At 30.9% G+C, this 24,803-nt stretch overlaps 1 protein-coding gene across 2 annotated transcripts in view; it reads left to right on the top strand.

Annotated features, from left to right (window-relative positions):
• Positions 1–24,803, top strand: part of LOC146998065 (uncharacterized) — a 78,318-nt gene that overhangs the window by 9,465 nt on the left and 44,050 nt on the right. For both annotated transcript variants that reach the window (XM_085813197.1, XM_085813198.1), the window contains exon 3: positions 9,326–9,341. In XM_085813197.1, the coding sequence (XP_085669323.1) occupies positions 9,326–9,341 (16 nt within the window). The remainder of the gene's footprint in view (positions 1–9,325; positions 9,342–24,803) is intronic.

Raw genomic sequence — 24,803 nt, 5'->3', positions numbered from 1 at the left:
GTATTGCTTATTTAAGAATTTAGTTTTGTTATATTCGGTCTACTAGAAAGTTCTGTCCGTTTTGGGAATAAAACAAAATACAAATTTTTCTTACCATCAATAAACTTTATTAAATAATATAATTCCCATTACTATTAATGACTTCTTTCCAGCATGAGGGCAATTTGTATATCCTATTTTTGAAAAATGGTCTATCTCTTGATGTAGAAAATTGAAACAGTGCTTGTTTGCTACCTTCTTTATTTTAGAATTTTTTGCCTTTCAAAAAAATTTATGTGGACAAAAACAAGTCATAGTTCAAGAGTGCTAAGTTCGTGGGATATGGTAGATGCAACAGAATTTTCCAACCTAGTTCTGCAATTTTTTGACAAGTCCCCCAAAGCAATATGTGACCTGACATATTATATTAACATCGGTAGCCATGGGTACATCAACTTTGTTTTAGTTAATTTGCTACATCAGTATGTATACATTAAGTGATAAAAATAGAGAGTTGAACATGCACCAAATAAACATGTGCTTACATATAGAAAATTGTTGTCATAGAAATGGACAGAACTTCCTGGTAGACCGAATATAATGAGTTATTGGATACATGTAATGTCCAGTATGTTACTCAGTGAAATCCTGGAATCCAAACTTAACCTTTTCCTGTCCTGGGAGAGGATGAGCACTGGAGGACATGGTCTCGTTATCCAAACTCCATCAAAGTTCATTGGTATTTCTGAATTTTTGGGTGGTCTGAAAAATTTTTTACATAAGGTAAGAAAGTAGAAAGAAAAAATTAATTAAAAGGACATCATCACAGCAGTTATAGAAAAAGTTGCTGGTAAGCTTGTGACATGAAATTCTGCTAAAAAGGTTCTTTGAAGACTAGTTTATGAAACGCAGTACAATACAAGTCTGAGATCCGGACTCATCGAGCAACTCGGGCTCACTTTTGTGAGTATGGGTGTGGTAATCTCAAGGTAACCTAGCCCTTGAAGAGATCATCCTCCTGGTAAGACGGGAGTCATTATCCTGAAGCCCTAGTGACCTTTACTCTTTTCTTTTTCATTTCTCCTTATTTGTACTATCTTCATTTTTTCTGCCCTTGGGGTTTTCCTTTTCAGAGGTTGAGGACCCAAAATGAGAAGCTATTACATAAGTTTGCTTCTAGTCTCCATAAGGCTGGAAAGGAGGGTCTTGGTAGTTGAGCAGAGAGGTACTGTTCCCAACACACTACTTTGGCCTCTGCTTCAGATTAAAACGGGAAGTACTTAGCTGTCCGTGCTAGTGTCAATCGGCTGGTCACTTATCCTTTGGATCAGTGGTTTGGGGATAAGCTTTTGGGAGTTCTAGCTTTCAGGAGAGCTGACTGTGGGACTTCAGATTGGTTAACCTTGGCACAGGAATCTGCATCCCCTTGTTAGACTCTGTGGTAGGTAGGGCTACCAGGTCCGAACTTTTGATTTCTTTAATTATGGCTTCAATAACAAAAAAAAAAAAAAAAAAAAAAAAGAAAGAAAGAAAGAAAGAAAAAAGAAAAAGAAAACATATATATTTCAAACAAAGTCAAGACAAGTGTAAATGCTGATGAGAACAAAAATCTACCCTGATTTCTGGTAATTAGTAATCTATCGGGAAATCTTCAGAAAATACCACCATTTTTAATACATAAATATCTACAAAGAACATCAAAAGGCTGTGGTCTGGCAAGATTCTAATTGAAACTGCTTTTCAAGCACAGCCCGCTACCCTTCCCAGTTTAAATAAACTTGGGCAAAGGGATATGAACGTTTCAGAGCATACGACGTTGAATTATAATTGTAGTGTAATCTCCGAGATCGACCTGCTCTTCATATCAGAAGAAGAAATGGTCTCTGAGCTGTCTGACCAGAGTATCTGTGTTACTAGGCAGATCAAGATGCATAAAGATGGTCAGTTGATAAACACGAAGCACGTAATCCTGAAATTATGTTTTCCTGATTTGCCAAAAAGTATTAAGGCCAGTTACTGCTCTGTACAACCTTACATCCCAAGCGTATGATAGAGACTATTTGCTGAGTGAAACATGGCGGAGGTTCAATCATGGTTTGAGCAGCTATAGCTTGGTATTCAATAGGACCCATAATCACTGTGTAAGATCTCACATGACTGCCAAGGATATGTGACCATTACGTACATTCCATGGTACAAATTTTGTTCCCCAGTGGTGATGACATAGTCCAAGACGACAGAATCACACCAGTCAGCTTACATTATCCAGGACTAGTTTCTGAGCATGAGGGTGAACTTTCACAACTGCTATGGCCACCACAGTCACTAAATATCAGTATTATTGAGCCTTTGTGGGCTATTTTGGAGAAAAATCTTCACAAACGCTATCTACTGCCATCATCGTTAACAAAACTAGAGAACGTTTTACAGGAAGAATGGTACAAGATTCTCTTGAAAAGCATACGAGACCTCTGCTTATCCATTCCGAGAAGACTGCAAGCTGTTTTGAATGCCAGCAGTTTTCCTACACCGTATTAGTCACAGCAATATGTTTTTATTTCGGTGTTTCCGTATTTTTGTCTAAGCCTTGTATATTAGGTAATAAACTGGTGATTATGTATAATAGCTGGTTATTATTCACAATCACCAGTAATGCTAGTAAATATAATAATTTAATGAAAATTATTCACTTTAACCGGTTTTTTATCTATATATTATGGCAAATGTAATGATTATCTTGACCAGGCATGGGCAACCAACGGCCTATGAAATTGTCGAGTCTGGCTCACTACATAAATGCATAAAATGTAGAAATTTAATAATTTTGAAATTGTTATTAATAAAAATATTTTAACAGAGACAAGCAATCACACATTAATTACTGCTTAGTATATTACAAGTAATTGATAGTATTGTATTTCAACAAACCAAATTTGTGGAAAATGAAAATGAAGAACTTTAATTATGCTTCCATGCATTAACTGAAACTTATAATAATTGAAGGGAATCTAAAAACTTACCATCTCGCTGTGTCACCAGATGCTTGTCTGTTTTTTCGATCTTGTATCAAAAAACAATGCAATACATGCATTAATGCACGTCATAATGAGATGCTGTGAGGAAAGCATTCTCTATCTTATTTCACCATTGAGCTTTGATTGCTTGAATAATAAGATAATGGCCGATGTGCTGATGAAACAGATAGCTGCATTAAGTGCAGTAGGTTATCAAAGAATATCTGTTGTTTCTTAATTAATATTAAACCATTGATCAAACTAAATTTAGCTAAGGATGAAGTTTTAGTAAAAAAAAATATTGTAAGCTTAATTACATCTTTTTTAATTATTATAATTTTTAATCTAAGATATAATTTATAGTCCATAAGATGAACAATTAAAAAATTGATGTGGAATGCCACATTTTAAACGATAATTGGATGTTTAATTATTCTATTGCAAATATAGATGACAAAGCTGTTTGTTTGGTGTGTAATGAAACTATTTCCATTTTTAAAGAGTATAATCTAAAAAGAGCATTTTTCCACAAAACATTTCATTAAATATAAAATTTTTTCCCTGGAACAAATGAAAATCAAAGCAGAAAAATTAGAATCAGCTTTATGAAAGCAACAAAATACTTTGAAAAATTTATCATACACAGATAGAGTTTTTAGAAAAGTAACTTACGTTGTTGCACATAAGGTTGCAAAGCAGTGCAAATCTTTTCTGATGGATAATTTGTGAAGGAATGTTTGATAGGTATTGTTAAATTATTATGCCTTGATAAAAAAGAACAAAATTGAAAGAAATTTAATTTTTTTTTTCAAATTTCATTTCCTTCATTCAATTTCAAATTTCATTTTTTACATTCAATTTCATTTGAAAAAAATTCTTTGTCATGAAGAACTCTTGTGAGACAAATTGGTGATATTTCAAATAATTTATGTGGTCAATTAAACGTTCAACGTTCATTCAATTCAATTCAACGTTCTTACCATGCACTGGCATTAGATGAGTCATGTGTCATTAATAGTATTAGTCAACTTTCAACTAACAGTACTTTCTATATATCCTGTGAAAGACACTATGACTGGCAAATATTTTTTTATTGCTTTTCAAGAAGTATTGCAGAAACACAATATAAAATGGGTGAAAATTTTTAAGATCACCACTGATGGATGTCCTAGTTTGACAGGAAAAAACATCGAATTGTTAAAAAGAATAAGCTACGAAATAAAAATTTTATGAAAAGAAATAATTTTTCTACATTGTGTTATTCATCAGGGAACCCTTTGTGCAAGAGTTTTAAAACTTAAGCATGTAATATGAGTTGTAACAAAGGTGGTTAATATTATTTGTAGAAGAGCTTTAAACCACCAGCAATTTGTAACATTTTTGCAAGACATTGATTATGAGTTGATTGGTGTTCCTTACCACATGGAAATACTGTGGCTTAGTCTTGCAAAAGTGCTAAAGTGATTCTATGAATTGTTAAATGAAATAATTTAACTTTTTAAATGCTAAGAAAAAACTGAATGAGTTTTCTGAACTACAAGATGACATCACCTGAATGACTTTTTTTCTTCCGTTGATATGTTTTCGCATCAGACTCGGTTAAATTTGTCATTGCAAGGGGAGGGACAGTTCTGTTTTTGGCGTGTTTACTAATGTCACATCATTTACCACTAAAACAAAATTATTTTCACAACAATTTCAGAGTAAACAATTAACCCGCATTCTCATTTTGCAGAAAAGAGAGAAATACTGGGAAAGGTAGTGATTTAAAGAAGTATGAAGCTAGTAAGTGATTTGTAATTTATAAGCAGATTTGATAATTTTCAAAAGATTTCCAAAGGTTTATCATTAGTAAGGCAACCATTTAATTTTAATGTTGCCAATGCACCATCTTGTATTAAGTTGGAAGTAATAAATTTACAATCAAATCTGATGCTTTAAAACCGATTTACAGAAAAATAGGTAACAGAATTTTATGCTTCTTTAAATCGAGAAATGTTCAAAAGTATGCTATATAATGCTAAAAAAAAAATTAGCATTCCTAGGATCTATCTACCGATGTGAAGCTATATTTTCTTTAATGAAAAATACAAAAGGCAGAAAGAGATCACACATTACAGATGACCATAAATTACAAATTTAGGACCTATTTTGCGAATAACCACTAGTGATTCAGAAATTATGGATCACGAACATACTAATTTTAATCCTTCTCATTAGAATTTTTAACTCTTGTTTAATTTTTCTTAAAGTTCTTTTCTGGTTTCTTGTAATTATTTTGGTGTTATCACAGTAAAAATATTTGTTCCAAATTATGCTTCTTTTACCTTAAATCTACCACCTATAACTGATTTTATTTTTAGATTTAAACACATTGAGAATTTGCTATATTTTTTAATTCATTTTTTTAAAATTCTGTTTCATTAAATTCTTTAGTCTTTTTCTTTCTTTCTTTTCTTTTCTTCCCCCCCCCTCAATTTAATGGTGGGCACATGCCTAAAATAAGAAAAATAAATTCTTTAATCTAATCTATCTCACGTCACAATATAAAAAGTTTCATTGGGCCATATGATGAAAAAAGAGACCTATCCCTGATTTTGATTAATTGAACCAGTGGGAATACAGTATAAGTTTTGGATAATTACTAGTCAGGATAGTTTTTTGTTGACACAATGGCATGAGAAGTAGTGAATAACAATATTTTATATTTTACAGTTAAAGAGGCAGTAAATGGTTATTTTAAGTCATATGGATGTAGCCTGAATAAAATTTGAGTAAGGGACTGACATATATAATCAAATGAAAGAACTAAGTAGGGAAAATAAATTTTATTATTAGAATTTATACAGAAGAGTTACGCATCAAGATCAAATTAAACCCATGTTCTAAAGAGAAAACATTTTTTTGAAATATGACAAATTATTAAACATTTTAATAAATTTAATAAATTTACTTATTTAGACATAACTGTTATAGCATAATTATAATATTTGCCAGATTTTTTACATTTTCACTTATAAGACTCTCGCTGTCTCTTACAAACATGTTGCTAACCTACAAAGATAAATGATTTTGTGAGATATTTTTGAAGTAATATTACTAAATTTGCAACATCATCAAGCCCCCTCCCCCCAAAAAAATGTAAACTGATTTATGGTATAAAACTGTAAATATTTGTTGTTTTGTTCCTAACTGAAAAAGCTTTTCATTTTGAACTTCTAATATCACTGCTAATAAATTTCACGGGTCACTTCTTCTCTGTGAATGTAAGTTCTCTGTAAAATTCATAGTTTCACTGTGTCACGAACTGCCAGGAGGAAATTTAAGATTTCAAACTTTCAGCATTTTCTTTGTCTGTGTGTGTGTCTTCAACACTCATTCTTTGTTTTCTTACTTGTTCTTGCCTGGTTAAAATATCTATCTGAATTAAAAAGACCACTGCTTCATCCTCTTTCTGAGTCTCGAAATTAACTACAGGTTGAGAGCCATTTTTCAATGGATTGTTATTGTCCACATCAGAATCATCTTTTATTTCATTGTAAGTGTTTTAGGAAGCATTATTAACTGTCTTGATTAAAGCCAGAAGCTCTTCTTCGGTTCTAAGACATTTGATAGGTTCACATGTGAAAGATGTTTTCAAGCCTACTTTTACAGGCCTTCCAAACATTTTTTTTTTTTTTTTTTCATAAGGAGTATACTTGATGCCTTTATGGAATACTCTACTTTTCATAAGTTGCACAAAGCATAACCTTTCGAACCATTTACTAGTTTGACTGCTTTCCAACCAAAAACTTAGCATATTGTCTATATCCTAGTTCACATGGTGGACTGAACATTGAGTCTGGCTGTGCCTAGCTTTTTAGTGCACAATTTTCAGATCTGGCCATATTTGCACAAGCTTCTTTTACGATTTGATTACTTAACTTAAGCCCATTGTTACTTTGCAGTGTGCTGGAGGCTCTAAATATATTAAAGATACCAGTTAGATGATTTGCAACCTCTTCTGCATGTGTTCTTTTTAAGGCATTCAGCTGTATGAACTTCATCAAGTGGTCTTGATAGAAAAATATAAAGTCATTATATGGTCGTCATATCTTTCTTTCATCAGAAAACCACTGCTATAAGTGTTTGTAATATTAACTAATTAAAACACTCGATCATACTACCATTATTGAGTATAATATAAAATATAAGAGGGTAACAAATGTTTTGCTGATAGGAGTTTAGAAAGCTGCTGAAATCATGATCTAATACAGTTAGTCCATGTATAGACTAGTGCATCTGACATTGGCAGAGACAACCAGTAACAAACAGGCTCTGTGATATTTGTGTACATCATGATAAAAGCCAAGCTGCACAAACTGAGCAAATTTAGTTAATTAGCAAATTAGTTTTAATGAAGTTATGGACTTTTATCATAGTCACTTTTAAGTTGCTGTGAATATGTAAATGAACCACTGAATTTGATAAATATTAAAAAATTTATCACATTTACCAAAATTAGTGATGAGAATGAATAATGACCGGTGTTCATATATAATCACCAGATAATCGCATTTGCCATAACTACGTACAGAAGGAATTTTATATAAATTTGTATTTATTCTAGATTTAACAAAATCTCATCAGCAAGTTATTTAAAATAATATAATCTTATTTCGTATGTACATTGATTATCATATTTAATGCGATATATGTGCAAATTTTTTTTTTTTTTTTTTTTTTTTTTTTTTTTAAATAGCAACTTGTATAAACATATTGGGAAATTCTGTTTATTTTTAAACGTTTATTTTTAAACATACCAGAGAATTGTATTAATTATTTTATTTAATGCAGTTTCATTAGCAAGTTATTAAAAGTAATATTTATTAAATATACTGTAAAATTCATTTTTACTGACTCTTTCTGATGACCACAGTTCCTGCTAATAATACCTCAGACATCAACTATAGGGCCCACCAGCGGCTGAGCGGTAACATCACTGAACACTGGTAGTTCGGTCCGAGGTTGGGTGTTTTCATGGTTTCCTCCATGTGTAACGTGTATACGAGCCGGTTTCCCTTTAAAAAGTCCACCATGAAAGCATCCCTCCCTTAAGGCAGATAGCTGTCGAGTGCTTTGCCGTAATCTAACAAACCAAACCAAACCATCAACTATAGCTGCTTTTCTGTTGATGAAAGATTGAAAGTAGTAAGCATAATGAGTATTTTACATTAAAAAAAACTGTTATATTAACACAGTAAAATTACAGAAACCAGTTAAATTGTTAAATGTTTGTTACTCACACATGCTTAAATCAGTAACTGTTTCACCAATGTCGAAATGCACCAGATCAGTTTTTTTATCAAAACTGCTACAAAAAACAAGTACCTTATTCTGTACTGTGGATAACACTTTTGAAAGTTACTAAATTAATATATAATTTTTTATTATTTTCATAGCAAATTGGTAACATCAAAATTCAAGCACACTCACACAGAGACCAAAAAAAAATTTAGAAACATCCAAGTGGTATTTCTTACATAATAATCAGATTTGTAGTTTATCTTCTTTGGCAAGTTTATTTTGATAGAACCTGTTTCAGTTTACAGTTGCTTCATAAAAATAATTTTCGCATTTCTATTGTTGATGCTCATCATATTTCAAATGTTTTTTCTTTACTTTTTGATTATCTGTATGTTCACAAAAAGTTGTCAACTCACTGGAAACCCTGTGAATTGAAAAATATTTTAATTACCTTCATGGCTTACAGGCAGGTAGTCTTTGTAAATAATAATTTTTTTTAAATTCATAAAATCAGTAATTTAATGACAAAAAATGTACATGACCGATATTTACATTTTTACAACAGATGAATACCATTCAGTAAAATGATGGTGAACTGTAAAATATATAAATCCACATAAATTTAAAAACACATGTGTAGTATGTGTATGTGTGCTTGGCTATTGTCACTTTTTTTTTTCTTTTTAAATATGCCAAAAATATGATATTTCTACTGAAATCTGTGGTCAGAAAGTCATGTAAGGAAACAAAAAGCACAAATTGGCTATGTTGATTATTTTAAAGAAATATTTAAATTAAAGTAATATATTTTAGTAGCTCATTTCAAAAGTTACTGTTTTACTAATTTTTCAAAAAACTGTTTGGCAACTTGCAAAATGATATCATTTACTGAAATTCCTATATCATATATGTCTGCATAATTGTACTGGTGTTTATCTCTGCTAAAATTTTCATTAATAGGTTACTCTTTCTACAGTATTTATGTGTAGTAAGAAAATAAAATCTGTAGTAATTTTTTTTTTTTTTTCTTTTCTTTTTTTTTTCAGAGGCGGTTAAAAGCTGGTAAGACTTATTTATGTGTTTTTAAAAGAGCAGGAATATTTGTTTTACATTTCAGAATGCTTAAAATATGTGTTCTAGAGATCTAGTTAATAGTAATCACTTAATAATAGATATATTCAGATTTACACTGCAAATAATATAAACCTGAACTGTTGTAAGTGTTTATTTATTGAAGAATTTTATTAAGGAAATATAATCTCTTTTTTTCTTAATTCTTTGCATTCAAAGGCATTGTAACAGTAAAATGTTGAAACAACATTAAAATATTAATTTAGAAGTGAAACAACAAAAATCAGTGTTATATTTTCAAATTTTCACAGGACTAGTTTCGATGGTTTTATCGAACCATCAAAATTAGTCCTTTGAAATTATAACGCTGATTTTTGTTGTGTGACTTCTAAATTAATATTTGTTTGCCATGTTATTGTATCTTAACATTAAAATATTTTACCCAAATAATTTTATTAACTTTAGCAATTTTTTTAAAATATGATCTGATGTCAGCAAGTTTTTCATATTATGTTTACTCTTTATCATCATCACTGTGATTATTTAATGCCCTTTTATTGCATCATTTTTTGATCATATAAAGGGTTAAAAAGGTACAAGAGAATGATGCAAAGACTGCTGCAAGGGAAAGCAAGAAAAGGAAAGAAAGTAAGGGGAAAACTTCGCAATTTAAAATTAAGCAAAATATTATACTTACCATTAATCTGATGGTATAAGTATTTCTTAAAACTTAGCATGAATTATCGTATCTTGTCAGTTGGCAGTTATCTAATAGTCATTGTATTTTTTAAAAGGATTTAATGCAATCATTTAATGCAGAAAAGGGGGACTGTTAGCTAATACGTTTTTCTTATTGAAAGTTAATGGCATTTTGTTATTCTCACAAACTATACCAAAAAAGAAAGTAACACCTGGCTATGGATATTTTAGAAAGAAAGGAGGTATTTAAGGTTTATATGGCCCTTAAAAGTTCTTTGTAGGCAGCATGGGGGGGGAGGCTGTTGTTTCTCGCTTGCTCTGCCACAGCTCCTAATAAGACCATAGGGCAATGTAAACTATGCTGGGAGGGTCAGCTTGTATCGTTTGCATCACATGATGTATAATGCACTTTTTTATATGAAAACTGTATGAATAAAAAACTGAGTATATCATTAACACTTGGCTGTAATTTCCACATTATTTCATGCATTATTACATTATTTATTTTATTATTTTATTGATATTTATCGATTTACACCATGTTGAGTTGAAAAATTTCAGAATAGGGAAAAGCAGTCTAGTTCCCTTAAAAATTTCTTCCCATAGGATTAGTGCTCTCTCTTCCACAATGGATTTAATGCACATATGGCGTATTGCTAGTAAGAGTGCATCAACTGAGGTGATTTTAATTGCACCAGTGATAAGTCAGAAAGCTTGGTTGTGAAATCTTTTTATTAGTGAATCCATCACGTGATTAGATGCTGCCATGAGGGGCTCACAGTAGTGAGTAATAAGAGGTAGAATATAGGAGATGCATGTTAAATCAAGAGTGGTTCTAGAATAACCCCTTTTAGATCAAGCAGCTCTCTTCATTAAGGTTAGCCTCTTACTAGCACATTCTAAAATCATTTCAATATGCTCCTTCCAAGTCAAGTATTGAAAATTGTTGGTTCCCTGTACCAGTGAATCCTGAAATAAAAGATCTTAATTTCGAAAGCTGGTGAGTCAGTGAAAAAATTTGAAAACTGCAGTAAACTTAACACCAATTTTTTTCAATTTCAGTTCAACAGCTCCCTGTGGGAGGCCAGTCTTTACAACTGTATATAACATAGCAAATTGTACCAATTCACTGGCTAAGAAAGCTCTTGAATCAATGAAACATATTTAAACTCCACTGTTGAAAAGCTTTAAAAGTAAAATACTCCTACAAACTAAGTCATAAGCAGAATTCAGGTCAATGAAAACTACAGAAAGGATTTATTTTTTATCTAGTGTATTCTTTACTTTTTGGCTGTGTAGTGTAACATGCTGGTCAGGTGATCTATATTTTTTTAAACCAGTAGTTCATTGGCTAAAAATCGAAAATTTTTGGCATACCAATTTATATTTATTTCAGTTATCCTCTCTATAGTTTTACATAAAATACTTGAAACTGAAATCAGTCTGTATCCTTTTATGTCTCTGTGCTCCTTTTCTATTTTGGGGATCAGGATTATTATCAATTTACACCATGTTAAGTTGAAAAACTTCAGAATATTATAAGTTGCTTTATAGTCCAAATTCATGAGAAATTAAGGACGAATTTCATTGTCACCTTTAGATTTATTTGATTTTAAATGGCTTAATGTCACAGAGAGTTCATCTATGGTGATTGGAGTACTTAATAAGAGAAGGATATTTTGTGATTGTGAAGAACAATTATGAATAGATCTAATACTTGCTTTAACTGATTTTGTCTGCTTTCTGCAGAAATCAGATTTGTGTTGCTTGTTATGGAAATGTTGCGCAAGTGTATTTGCAGTTGCTTAACTTGAAGCAGCAGACATTTCATTCACTAAGAAGGGTCTTTTAAATGATCTAGAATTTTCATATTTAATTTTTGAAGAAAATTTTATATGTTCTTTTCCCATTATTTTTGAAGTTTATCTTAGAAATAAAGCTATCAAATGATATTATTTTCTCTGAGAGGACAATCTTAAATAAAGCAACTTGTTTTTGCTAAGCCTGAATGTTAGATGGACATTCAACTTCTAATTAATTCTACTTTTCTTCTTAGCCTGTTTCATTTATCTTTCATCATTTTAAGTTTTTCAGACCAAAAGCACATGTAGCCTTTAATCTGCCCTCTTGAATACATTTTTTAGCATTAAAAATTATACTGCCTTGTAACAGTTTTGAAAATGGCAACAAAAATCAAATTTGTTGATCAAATACGACATTTGTTAGCTTGCAATTTGTTAAGGTTTTTTTTTTAAATTCCAAGATGATTTTTAAATATATGTGCTTCTATATCAGGGTGGAAATGTAATATCAGTAATTACTTGTTGATTCCGTGAACCATGGTCATCCAATATTTTTCTTTTGGTAAAGGGTGAGAAGTCTGATGTAGCAAGCAGTAATTCTGTATTAAATTTCTTTCTGTTATAAAAGTGTGCAAATCATAAGACTATAAAAAATGTAAAGTATAAAATGTCTTCAACTTCTTTCCCGGGATCACTAGCGTCTGGGTATCCCCATGTAGATGAATGGGCAGTGAAGTCTCTGATAAAAATAGTTTTAGTTGAAGTATTGAGATAAGTGACCTCAGGTTTGCTATGAGGAGGATAATTTTAAAGTGGATGTTATGTTTCCGTATATCCAAATTTACAACTTTTCTTTAATCTCTTGAATGTTCTTTAAAACTCAAGTCAGAAGTACTCAGTAAATACTAAGTAAATTTTAGGATATTTTTCCAAAATTATTGATAATGGAATTTTTTTCTTTAAAGTTAAGATGATAAAGTACCATGGCCGCAATGCATTTTAGTTTCTATTGAATGCCATTTAAATATCACGAAAAATGTGCATATAAATGCAGTAGCAAATTTATTAAGAAAATAATTGATTCATACTTTTTTTTGCCAAAATTGCACATTAATACACAGTAAAATCAACAGGAGATTTATCTGAATTTTTACCAAAATTACACATTTATACGAACTAAAAGAAATAGTGAAAATTAATGTAAATTCCTATGAAAAGTATACTTAAATGCTAAGTAAAAAATTATGCATTTTTATGTAAATTGTCACTAAAAATATACAAGTAAGAAATTGAAAAGATTTACATATATGCAAATAAATATACATAAATTTTAACCACTTGTGCTTAAAAGCTACTAATAAAGCTCATCAATCACATAAATATACCTAAATTTTACATATAACTTCTCTGCCATAAACCCCACAGTTTTGCTTGAACCATACTTAGACAAAAGTATGACCATCGTTGAAGGTTGAAGTTTGAGGTTTTGTAAAATTTGCATTTCCACTCCCAGAAACTTTTTCATGAATGGCTGAACCGAACCAAAGTCATAAAGATGGCATTTGAAAAAAAAATCTGCTGGAGCAATTAAAATTACCTAGATCTAGAATAAATCACTTATTCATGTAGAGAGTTCATTTGCTTCAGTGCTACTAGAAGTAATAATAACCATCTATAGCAGTGGTCGTCAACCCTTAGAACTTCATGGACCACTACATATATAATTTTATATTTGGCGGACCATTAATATGAATTAAAAAAACCCTTAAATCAGACCTTAAAAACAACATATTGATACACAAAAACGATATTCAACTTTCCAATACATGTAATTCTAATTTTCATTTGTTAATATCATTTTCGAAACATTTGATGTTCAGCAGAATGCCTTTATGGAAATTCAGGCTATGCTCCTGATTATGAGTAACAGTTAAAACACTATTAACGTCTCACTGATACACATATTTCGTTTACATTGAAAAGTTATATTAAAAGTACAAAAATATTACCTTCTCATACAGAAAAAGCTTCACATTTCCATATCACTGAAAAGGAACTTCATGAAAAGCAAGAACAAACCGGCAAACACAAAGCAATATCAGTAAACTTAAAGTGTTATGCCACCAATTTTTAATTATTCTAAATATAATAATCAGCGTTTACTCGGCAATGGTGCCATCCATCACCAGTTAGACAGAACAAAAACGGAAACTTCCTGTAATGCAATTATAAACAAGAATGCAGATGGTTCTCATGTACAAATGCTTTTTTAAAACAGCATTTTTACATTTGGTGTGTGTGTATATTATCTGCATATGATTATAGAAATATGGTACTAAATAAGTGTATGTATGCCTCTAAAAATGTGTGTAAATTTCACGAAAAATGTGCATATAAATGCAGTAGCAGATTTATTAAGAAAATAATTGATTCATACAATTTTTTGCCTATTGCCTATTGACGAGAAAAATTGTGTTATTAATGACTACCATAACATATGTTTGCAATTCAAAAGGGAAGAGAATTCCAGTTTCTGCTATTGATAACAGCAGCATATTTATGGATGCCAATTCTCACTTTCAAATGTCGCTATCTGCACCTTCAAAAGTAGCTAAAAAGTCGCTAATTTCAGAAGAAATTTCACTAAAATTTTAAAAAAAAGTATAATCCATATTCCATAATAGGTTTTGTTACTCGTCATTTTTTAAACTGAATCTTCATAAAAATGTAAATGAATGTCCCAATTTTTCTGCGGATCATCAAAAAGTTTTCACGGATTACTGTTCTAGAGGATTCTAGTGGAGAAAAATGGCCATTCAAATAAAAATAAGTCAGCAAAATAAAAAAAGGATAGATGATGGTCATTTTCTGTTGTGATGATTTTTTTTATTATAGCTTCTAGCAAAATTTAAGGTATATAGCGAATTTAATTGTAGTGACTTCTTACAGGAAATAAATATTTTATGAATTTGCATTCATTTTATTTTAAATTTTTTCCCCCTCTGTTGTTGTTAAAAGCACTAAAATTTCTGTGAGTATGGCGATTTGTCAACAGATATGTTAAAGCACATATTCATGCCAGAAATTAGGGTTACCATTTAAATTCATTCCATTTATTGTGCAAAAGAACAATCTTTTCCCTTTTTATTGTGCATTGTCATGTTTGGTGATTAATCAAGATTTTGGCAGTTTTAAATGCAACTTTTTTTTTTTTTTGTTGTGCATTGCCATGTTTGGTGATTAATCAAGATTTTGGCAGTTAATGTTAAGATCAGTTTGTCTGTGAAATGGTGATTTGTATATTTCATTATTATTATTTTAACAACTATAAGAATGTTATTATAGTGGTGTAAAAATAACAACAGCATATTTAAATTTAGTGTTTTAGAAAAATGTTATTTTTTTCTCCCTGTCTACCATGTTTTAAAATGTCTTTGCCTTTGTTTTTGCCTTAAAATGTCTTTGCCATATTTTCGAGATTCTGAAAACTAAGCAGGATAATAAGTGCTATGAAACAATTTCTAATTACTTTTTAGTAAAAGCAGATCGTGTAAAACTTAATTTCATTTATTTATTTTTTGTGATAGCTGTTTTTTCTTCGGTAACTCATTCAGAGTATTCAGCTATATGTTAGGCTTTACTGTAAAACTAATTTTTTTGCTTTTTTTCTAAATTGTTTTAATAAATCTCATTTTTACTCTAAGTTGGCAGGTATTTTAATGGTTAAAAGTGCAGAAAAAGACCATTAAAAATGAGAAAATGCATTACTGGTGTTAATGCAGAATAAACTGTTTTGCAGTAAGATTATGATGAGTTTCTCACATTTATTAAAGCATTGTCAGAAAAAGCAGTGAAAACTGTATTATTCTATGCTAATACATTATTATTTTACAGATGCTATTATTTAAACAGAGCTGTTATGTTATAGAACTGTGACAAAACAGCCAGGAGCTATCATATTATTGAACTGCAACAAAACAGTCATCCTTCAGAGCTCTTATATTGAGTGGGCTCTAAGTGTCTAATTTGGACTGCTAAGTTTTTGGCCATGATTTGCCAGCAGTTGCAAGTATGATTGCTGTTTTAGTGCAGTGTACTAACATGGAGGCCATTGGTACCATTTAAATAACATGGACCATAATAATAAGAAAATACATTGCCTTTTCCTTGAAATAGTTTTATTTCTTTTATTTTCTATTTTATTTTTGTGATTTCCCTCCCCCCATTCAAAAATATGCAAAATTCAAAAATGTTTGTATTCTTATCACATGGGAAAGGAATCTATACAAAAAAAATATTCTCTTTTAATAAAAATATTAAAAATCAGCAATTTTATATCTTATGCATCTAAGCACGTAGTATATAATTTAAAAAAGCTTTCTGCAGTTATTCTCTACACTGAAATTTCTAAAGAAGTAAGATTAGCAGCTTCTGCACATTTGAAGTACATGCAGTTTTTGGGACATTAAATAGATTTTTTAGATATATTTTGATTAAATCTGAAATTTCAAGAAAAGTTATTGATGAAAATATTGATTACATAAAGCAAATATTTTTTTTCAAATGTATATTGATGATACACTCACTTCCAAAAGTTAAGCACAGAGAGGAAAATGCTAATTTTCGGAAGCCAATCAGAGTTGAAGAGGATGCAATTGCTGCAGAGGTAGATGGAAGTGTGTAAATATGTTAGGTAACAGCCAATTGCGCTTTCATGTCAAGAAATATGCAAAAAAGGCACTCTTATAAGAAGCCAGCTTTGTGAAGGGTTACAGAAGTTGATTGTAAGTGCTGATAGAAGGTGTTCAAAACTTTCGTACAATTTGTTTTCGAAACATACGTGTTTCTATGACTTCCAGAAGATGAATGGAAGATTCTGAGCACTGGTGTGCTGTGGTGCACATTGAAGCAGGACAGTCGATCACAGATGTTGCTCTTTTCATCGGTGTTCATCGTTCTGTAATTCCACGTTTATGGAAACAGTTCCAAACCACACAGACAGTTGTCCGAAGGCCCGTAGCCGGTCGCCCAACAAACCCCATAAAAGGTTACAACCCCCATAAAAGATCGATATATTGCTATTGTAGCCAAGCAGAATCGCAGAGCGACCTCCCTGCGTGTGACATCTGTGGTTGCAGCGTCTATTGGTAAGGCGATATCTGAAGCTACTGTACAGGGAAGATTACATATGAGTGGACTATATGCCCGGGTACCTCGAATTTGTGTTCCTCTATCCGTCCAATCAAGAGGGGCATGATTACAGTGATGCCGGGAACATGTCAATTGGAATGTGTCTGACTGGGGTAATGTCATGTTTACTGATGAGTCAAGATTTGCTCTGGAGCCAGATAATAAGTGTATAAGGATATGGCATAAACAACGAACATGCAATCAGTCCCAAAACATCACCGAACATCACGCATTCCAAGGCGGAAGTATTATGGTGTGGGCAGGGATTTCATTAGGATACCGCACTGACCTGCACATCTTTAAACGGGGTTCTTTGATGGCTGTCAGATATCGAGATGAAGTCCTAGAACCCATTGTTAGATTGTACTCTGCAGCAGTTGGCCCTACTTTTGTTTTAATGAACGATAACACATGTCCCCATAGAGCTGACATTGTCAATGACTACCTGGAGAGTGAAGGGATTGCGCATATAGCGTGGCAAGCATATTCGCCCGACCTTAATCCCATTGAAAATCTTTGGGATGCTCTTGGCCGTGCTGTATCTTCATGTTTTCCACCTCCAGCCACTCTTATTGAGCTGGAAACTGCTCTACAAGAAGAATGATGATTGCTTAATTCGCGGTGGTTGACCACCTAATTGAAAGCATGGTCACAAGGTGTAAACTTTGTATACAGATGAGGGGGGGGATCACATACTCTATTAATGTCCTCTTTTTTTTTTTTTTTTTTTTTTTTTTTTTTTTTTTTTTTCATTTTATGCTGTTTATGTTCACTTTATACATAGTTATGTTTAAGTCCCCAGCATGTCATTATCTGATAACTTACAAAAATTTAATATTGTTTTCATTTCTGTATACAATTATTGATTTTGTTTTATGCATAAATATGCATGCTACTTTCTTGCCGCCGAATTTTGTGTCAATCAAAGCAGTATTTGTTAATTTTTTTTGCATTTTACATCTTTGTGCTTAACTTTTTGAAGTGAGTATAAGTGAGTATATTAACAAATTAGCAGATAATATTAGAGGATCATTCAGAAACTAGTAAGAAAGTGATTCCTTTTTTTAGAGTAAATCAACTTAGAATAAAAGGAAATAAATAAATAAATATATGTAGAATAATTTCAGGTTAAAATGGCAAGTATTTTGTAGTGTTATAGATGTTTTGCTTCTTTTAAAGTACAGTTGCTCAAATATTTATGTGACAGATTAGATGTATAATTGTCTGTTAAGCCTCGTTTCCACTACTGTGTACGAACGCGTTGCGTCAGTTGAAGACACGCCTACAGCATCCGTACAAGCATTTCTACTGCTGCGTATCCGTAGAATATTTTCATTTTGCGCCGCTAGGTGTCACTGTAACATTTTGGCACAAAATAAGCAGTTCGCGAGTTACGACGCTGAACATCTGAATTTTTCCTGCTTAAGCGAGTATTGTTTGTTTTGGATTTGATATGGATCCTTGTGTAAAACTCAGAAAAGTTTTGTTTACTAGATTCCATGTTATTGGAAATTTTTATTTCTGCTTATGAACTGCGAAAGTAAAGTACGCTAGCAATTTTTAGATAAGTAAGATTATAATGCATATTATGAACATCACTAATTCCATAGAAGCTGAAATAAATTTTAAAATTTTAAATTATTTTTGCGTTTCTAGAAGCCTTAAATATTGATGAAATAATATATATATTATTAAAACTAAAATGTACTGTTAGTGAAAAAATAAAATAAAAAAGTTAAAGGAATTAAAAAATAGTTGGTACTTTAAAAATACAGAGCAACTGTAAAGAAAGGTTCACAATATTTACACAAAATTTGCTGTGCTTGTATACCGCTGACTTTATAGGGTCATAGCTGGATAATTTATTAGAAATTTCGTTTGTTTTAAAATGCACTATGGACAGTTATATTTCATGCATAATCCATAAAATATTATTTTTAAATTAAACATTTTTAATTCATATCTCTTTTTATAGAAGTTATAAAAATAAGATTTTTCTCTTTATATATACACACATTAGGTAAAGAAAATGGAAATATTTAATTAATTAATTCCTGCGCTTCTGCTGGAGAGGACTGAATTTAAAAGCAATTATTATAGTAATTTTTTGTTAAAAAATGTTTAGGGAATTAATACTGTCTCATGTTGATTGGAATGAAAGTTTAGAGTTGTAAACATCCCAAAGTCTGAGCACATGTCCCAAAGTCTGAGCATTCACATAAAAGTGAAACGAAAATATATATATCTACAGGGTTTCAAAATAAATTAAATTTAAATAATTCTCTTGCGCCATTGCTGCAAGGAATGAAATTTGAGTTTAACAAACATTTTCTATTCATAAAAAGCAAATTTAAAGTTAATTAAATTTAAATGAAATTTAATGCAAACAAATAAATGATTAATTATTGCTGCGAACTAATATACAATATCATTTTAATTCTGAGAGCATATGTAAATCAAGTGCAAGTATCAAAATCCATGAATAAATATATAATTCCAAAAATTTATTTATCCTATTATTCACTTATGCATTTTTATAAATTTTTTAGGATTAAATCTATCCTATTATTCATTTATGCATTTTTATATTTTTTTTAGGATTAATAAGCTATCCTATTATTTACTTATGCATTTTTATAATTTTTTTAGGATTAATAATCTATCCCATTATTCACTTATGCATTTTTATAAATTTTTTAGGATTAATAAAATTTTGGATTTATATATTTATACAGGGTATGCTTTAAATTAGTATTATATAATTTTCAAACTTTTTTGCGGGAGGAAATTTAAATAAATAAGAGCATAAATAAAACAATATATTTAAAGCATATAATAATAGAAATAAATTATAAAACATGAATATAGATCAAATTGGAACAAAAAGCTGAGAAAGTTGCAAACGGTGCAAAAAGTGTATGGGATTCGAACTCACGACCCCCAAAAGTAAACATTATTACCGTCAGCTTTACCACTAAGCTAGCATCACATGGGAGACGTATGCATATTTTGGCTTATATACATCATCAAGTAAATCAATTCTTAAAACTAAATTTTTTGGTGCTATTTCAGTGTGCTATCGTCTGAAAAATTCACCAGAGTTTGTTCTTCAGCTTCTAGTACATTTTCTACAAAAAACATTATCTTTTAAAGTGGCTTTTCGATTGAAGTTAAACGGGCTGCTAAAAATATATTTCATGTGCTTACAAATATATGTTGGCCAAAAACATATATTTATAAAGGGAAATACAAATTTAACATACTCTTTAATGCAGTGGAATATTTAAAAGGCTATCAAATTTAATTTATAATTAACGTTTTTAGTTTTTACCTGTTTCAAAAGAAAAAAATAAATCTTTTAATCATATCTAATTTGCTATAGCAGTTTGATATAGTCAGACATTCATTTTCATTAAAGGTAAGTGAGTATGCAAAACTAGGAAATAATTGTCAGGATAAATTTTGCTATTTCATGGCCTTGGAAATATAATTTTTGCCGCTAATTTTCTTGAACGCCTGATTTTATCTGCGAACAAGTACTGTAGTTGCAGTTATCTTATCTTTTTTTAACTAAATTCAGCTGATTGCTGTCTTTTTCAGCACGCAGATTTCTCACTATAATGTTAATTCAGAAATAAGTATTTTGTAGCAAAACATTCTTGCCATAAACGAGCGTTCATCACTATTTCTGCCGCCATTAATTTTTGGTGACTACACCTGATTGCTCCTTTTTTACCACGTGACCCCAATGCATCCACAGACATACGGATAGAAGTTGAACATTGTTGAACTCCATCCGTCACCGCACATCGACCGGATTGCAGATGTCAATCAAAGTGAATTCACTCGCTGATTGGATAAATGCATAGACACCGCAACGCATGCACAGCAGTGGAAATGGGCCTTTACTTAAACTACAAAAATTCATTTGATTGAGATTTTCAGTATTTTTTAAAAATGAAGGAATTTTTTAATATTGACCATATAAATAAATATTCTTTAAGACATGTGGGACTTGGTGTTACAGCTCTCTAGAGATAAACTGAAAATAATAATAATAATAAAATGTATGGTTATTAGTGGCTGAAATGCAAACATTATAGTTTTTTTTTTTTTTTTTTTTTTTTTTTTTTTTTTTTTTTAATGTGTTCTGCATTAGGTTGTCCTGGAGTTAGGATGTTTATTCATTACGAACAACATCTTGAATGACGTGGAGATTTTTAGGTGGATTCTGCAGTGGTTCAAGTTGTGATCCTAGTGCATTCATGTGTGTTATATCGGATTTAAGTCTGGAGGATATGTGCCCCCCGCCATGTGCTGGATTCCTTTGCTCTCAAGATAATGCACTAGTGCAGCATGATGAGCAAGAGCATTATTGGAATTTATTACTAATTCTGTGCCTAAATAACTTGACATACGGATCAAGAACCTCATCTTTCCTTAATTTAGCATTCATAGTTTTTCCTTAGGAAAATATTCCCTACTCTTAGGTTTTCACGAGTTTCGATTGTATCGCTAATAATGCACTCAGTTTAAAGAAGGACAGTGATATTTATCCTGTAGAAACACACTTCATTATCATCCAATACAGTTATCAATATCTCCTTATACATTCGTTATTTTTTTCATCTAAGCAAAAATCCTAGTCAGTTTCAGAGTTGCCATTATATTGTCCATACAGACAATGTGCAGCACGTGATTTGGATGCTGATGACATTCATTTTATCATGTGCTGATATTTTCTTTCCATTCAAAAGCCTATCAAGGATGGACCTGTATATAGGTTTTTGCAGATTTGCCAGGCTAGAAGAATAGTTATATTAGCACCTTTATCTACTGTCATGCAGCAAGGTAATGTATTTATACTGCTGTAAAATGTTGATATATGTAGGACACTAAGAGCAAAGTTTAATGCTTTCACTAATCTCTGATTTTTCATGCGACATTTACCTTTTAGTCTTTTATTGATACTCCCTCTGTAATAGTCTTTTACTACTGCAAATTCCAGTATTTTAATCCATTTTTATGGCCCAACTGTGTGTTGAGTGTTTTTACTACCTCTAGTTTTTTTTTTTTTTTTTTTTTTTTTCACTTCTCTCAGCATCAAGTCTTCTGTGCTGTTGACATTCCTTTGCGACAGTGAAGGCTCCTGTGAATACATTTCAATAAATTAATTAATATTATTATAACAAGAATTTGAAAAAAAAATCTAAAATTTTAATGATATGGTGTCCAATTTTACATTATTTTCATTACCAAAAATGAACATGAGGGATGCTTTTGAAGATCTAGAAATACAGGTAATTAATTTATGATATAAATCGTATTCATGATATAAATGATTATAAATTTATGATATAAATCCTATTCAAAGATTTGAAGATACAAGTTTTAACTTTAGAAATTTTAAAACTTTTATTAGTATTTGATCAAAGATAAATTTCCTTAGTTACGAATATTTGCAATAAGAATAATCTTTTTGTAATATCTCTCTCATTAAACATATGCCTGCACGAACCCTAGCTTCCAAAGGTGAACAGCATCATAGCTAAGCAAGTCAGAACTAAGCAAAGTTAAGAATGTCTCATTATTTTACTTTGTGCAAAAGCTGGTGGTATGGAAAAAATTTCTTTAATTATAGGTCCAAACCAAGGTCCTTCAAACATGTTAAAACTCTGTCATTGTAATATAAAGCAAATAGGAAAACATGAATGGCTACGGAACGTTTTTACAGAATGGCTCAAGAAAATAGACAAAACTGCAAAATTTTACTTTTTATATATCATTGTACTGTCTACCCTCAAATGACAGATTTCTTGTAAAATGTGAAAGTTGTTCTCCTCCCAGAAAATTATGCAATTGTAATACAAGCATTAGATCTAAGTGTCTTTAAGGATTTGAAAATGTTCTGCAAGCAAAGGTTGATTCAGATAGTCCTTCAAAACATAACTAGAGGAAACACACAGGAAAATTTAAATATTGAGGTTATTAATATTCACTGTGAGTCGCACTATTGGGGCTATGAAACTGTGATGCCAATGTAATGAATGACATCAGACCTATGCACAGTTGAAGAACTTATTGAAAACATTTTACCCGATTAACATTTAAGTAGTGAGGATGAAGAAGAAAATGAAGAAATAATACCACTTTCTTTTCAAAGTGCTAGCATTGACACCTTCAGGAATTTCTTTGCGTTTAATAATACAAGGGAAAAAACATTTCAAGAACTGAATTCAATTCATAGCACTTTGCTTGGGATTCAGATTCAAAAGCCATGTCAGATGACAATTAATGACTATTTAAGAAAAGTTAAAATTTGCTTTAAAATGTTCTTGGGGAAGGAAAAAAGAGGGTTTTGTATTCAATATAGAAGTTTATATTATATTTTCAATATAATATAAACTATATTTTCAATATAGTTTTCTATTCAATATATTAGAAACATCTCTCCAAAGGCGTGTGCTAGGTAATGCTAGATTTTCCAAAGATACTTGAAGTTTTGTAACCACATTTGGTCTTCTTCCTTGAATTTCCTGTCTGTTGTTCTTAAGCGTGGGCATTGTATTGTCTATTTTCCTGACAAATATATAAAGGCAATTTAGACATCTTTCAGATGTAATTGATAAATGGATTCTGGTCCTTCACATATTGCTCACTAGAAGAAGATGTTTTTAGCAGCTATTTCAAAAATTCCAAATAAGGGGAGAAAAAAAACTTGTGGGGCATCTCCTGTTTTTTATTCAAATATAAATATGACTTTTTTTTCAAATTTTTCATAACTGCATGTAGAAAGTTGCATTCTTATGATTTTAAAATATTAAATATATTAGTATTTTAAAATTATTAATTTTGTATTTACCATTAGATGGAATCTAAACATGTCACAAACAAAAAAAAAGATTTTCATGATTCTTTCAAGCAACAGGACTCTTGCCAAACATTTCTTATCCACAGTTTGACACCATTTTTGTCCATCTATCCTTTCTCACAAACACGAAGTATAAAACCATTGGGAAATCACATTTCACCATGGGCTTTCTTTTAAAAGTAACCATGGATTTTAATTTTATACCATCTTTTATGCAGGAAGACACTATGCTGAGGTAAGATTTCTTGTGACCTGTTGTTTTGTTCCTTTCACATCAATTGTTTTATTTCTTATCATACTGGATATTGCTGGAATTTCATTCATATTTCCAGTATGTGACTGTAAATTTTTTTTTTCCCTTCATAGGTCAGTAACGTAATTCTTGAAATTTGTTGTATCATTAACTGGGCAAAATCATACCATCACCTATATATTGCACCCAAGGCTTTTCCCAGTGATGGGCATAATCTTGTACTCCTTGAATGTGGCTTGTGATTTTTTGAATTTTGTGGGCTTGTGATATCAGACAGGAGAGAGATTAGTCACAAAAATAAGAACTTATAAATTTCTTGTCTCGAATGCCTTTGTGAAACTTTTTTTTTTCCTCATAGAACTAAATTATTCTGTCTCATAAATCGATTATACATGCTCAAAGTTTTAACTTTCATTTGCATTCTTTTTTGCAAATAAAATGTATGCTGTTTCTTGTTACAATTAATCCATTCTGGTGATTTTTTAGGATACAGTTCACAACATAGTCTTTCAGGATATGCCATTTTGTTTCTCCTTTATGCAAGCACATTTATTCTTTGGCATATTAATTATTGTGATTTCGTTTTTTCATCTGTGGAGCTCTCACCAACATCAAGCATCCTTGCTGCTGCCCGATTT

The sequence above is a fragment of the Stegodyphus dumicola genome, chromosome 3 (genome assembly GCF_044657685.1).
Source record: "Stegodyphus dumicola isolate Sdum_Otavi_A_Nest chromosome 3, ASM4465768v1".
NCBI lineage: Eukaryota > Metazoa > Arthropoda > Arachnida > Araneae > Eresidae > Stegodyphus > Stegodyphus dumicola.
The sequence above is the reverse complement of the archived record's forward strand: the minus strand, read 5'-3'. Positions and strand labels throughout refer to the sequence as shown.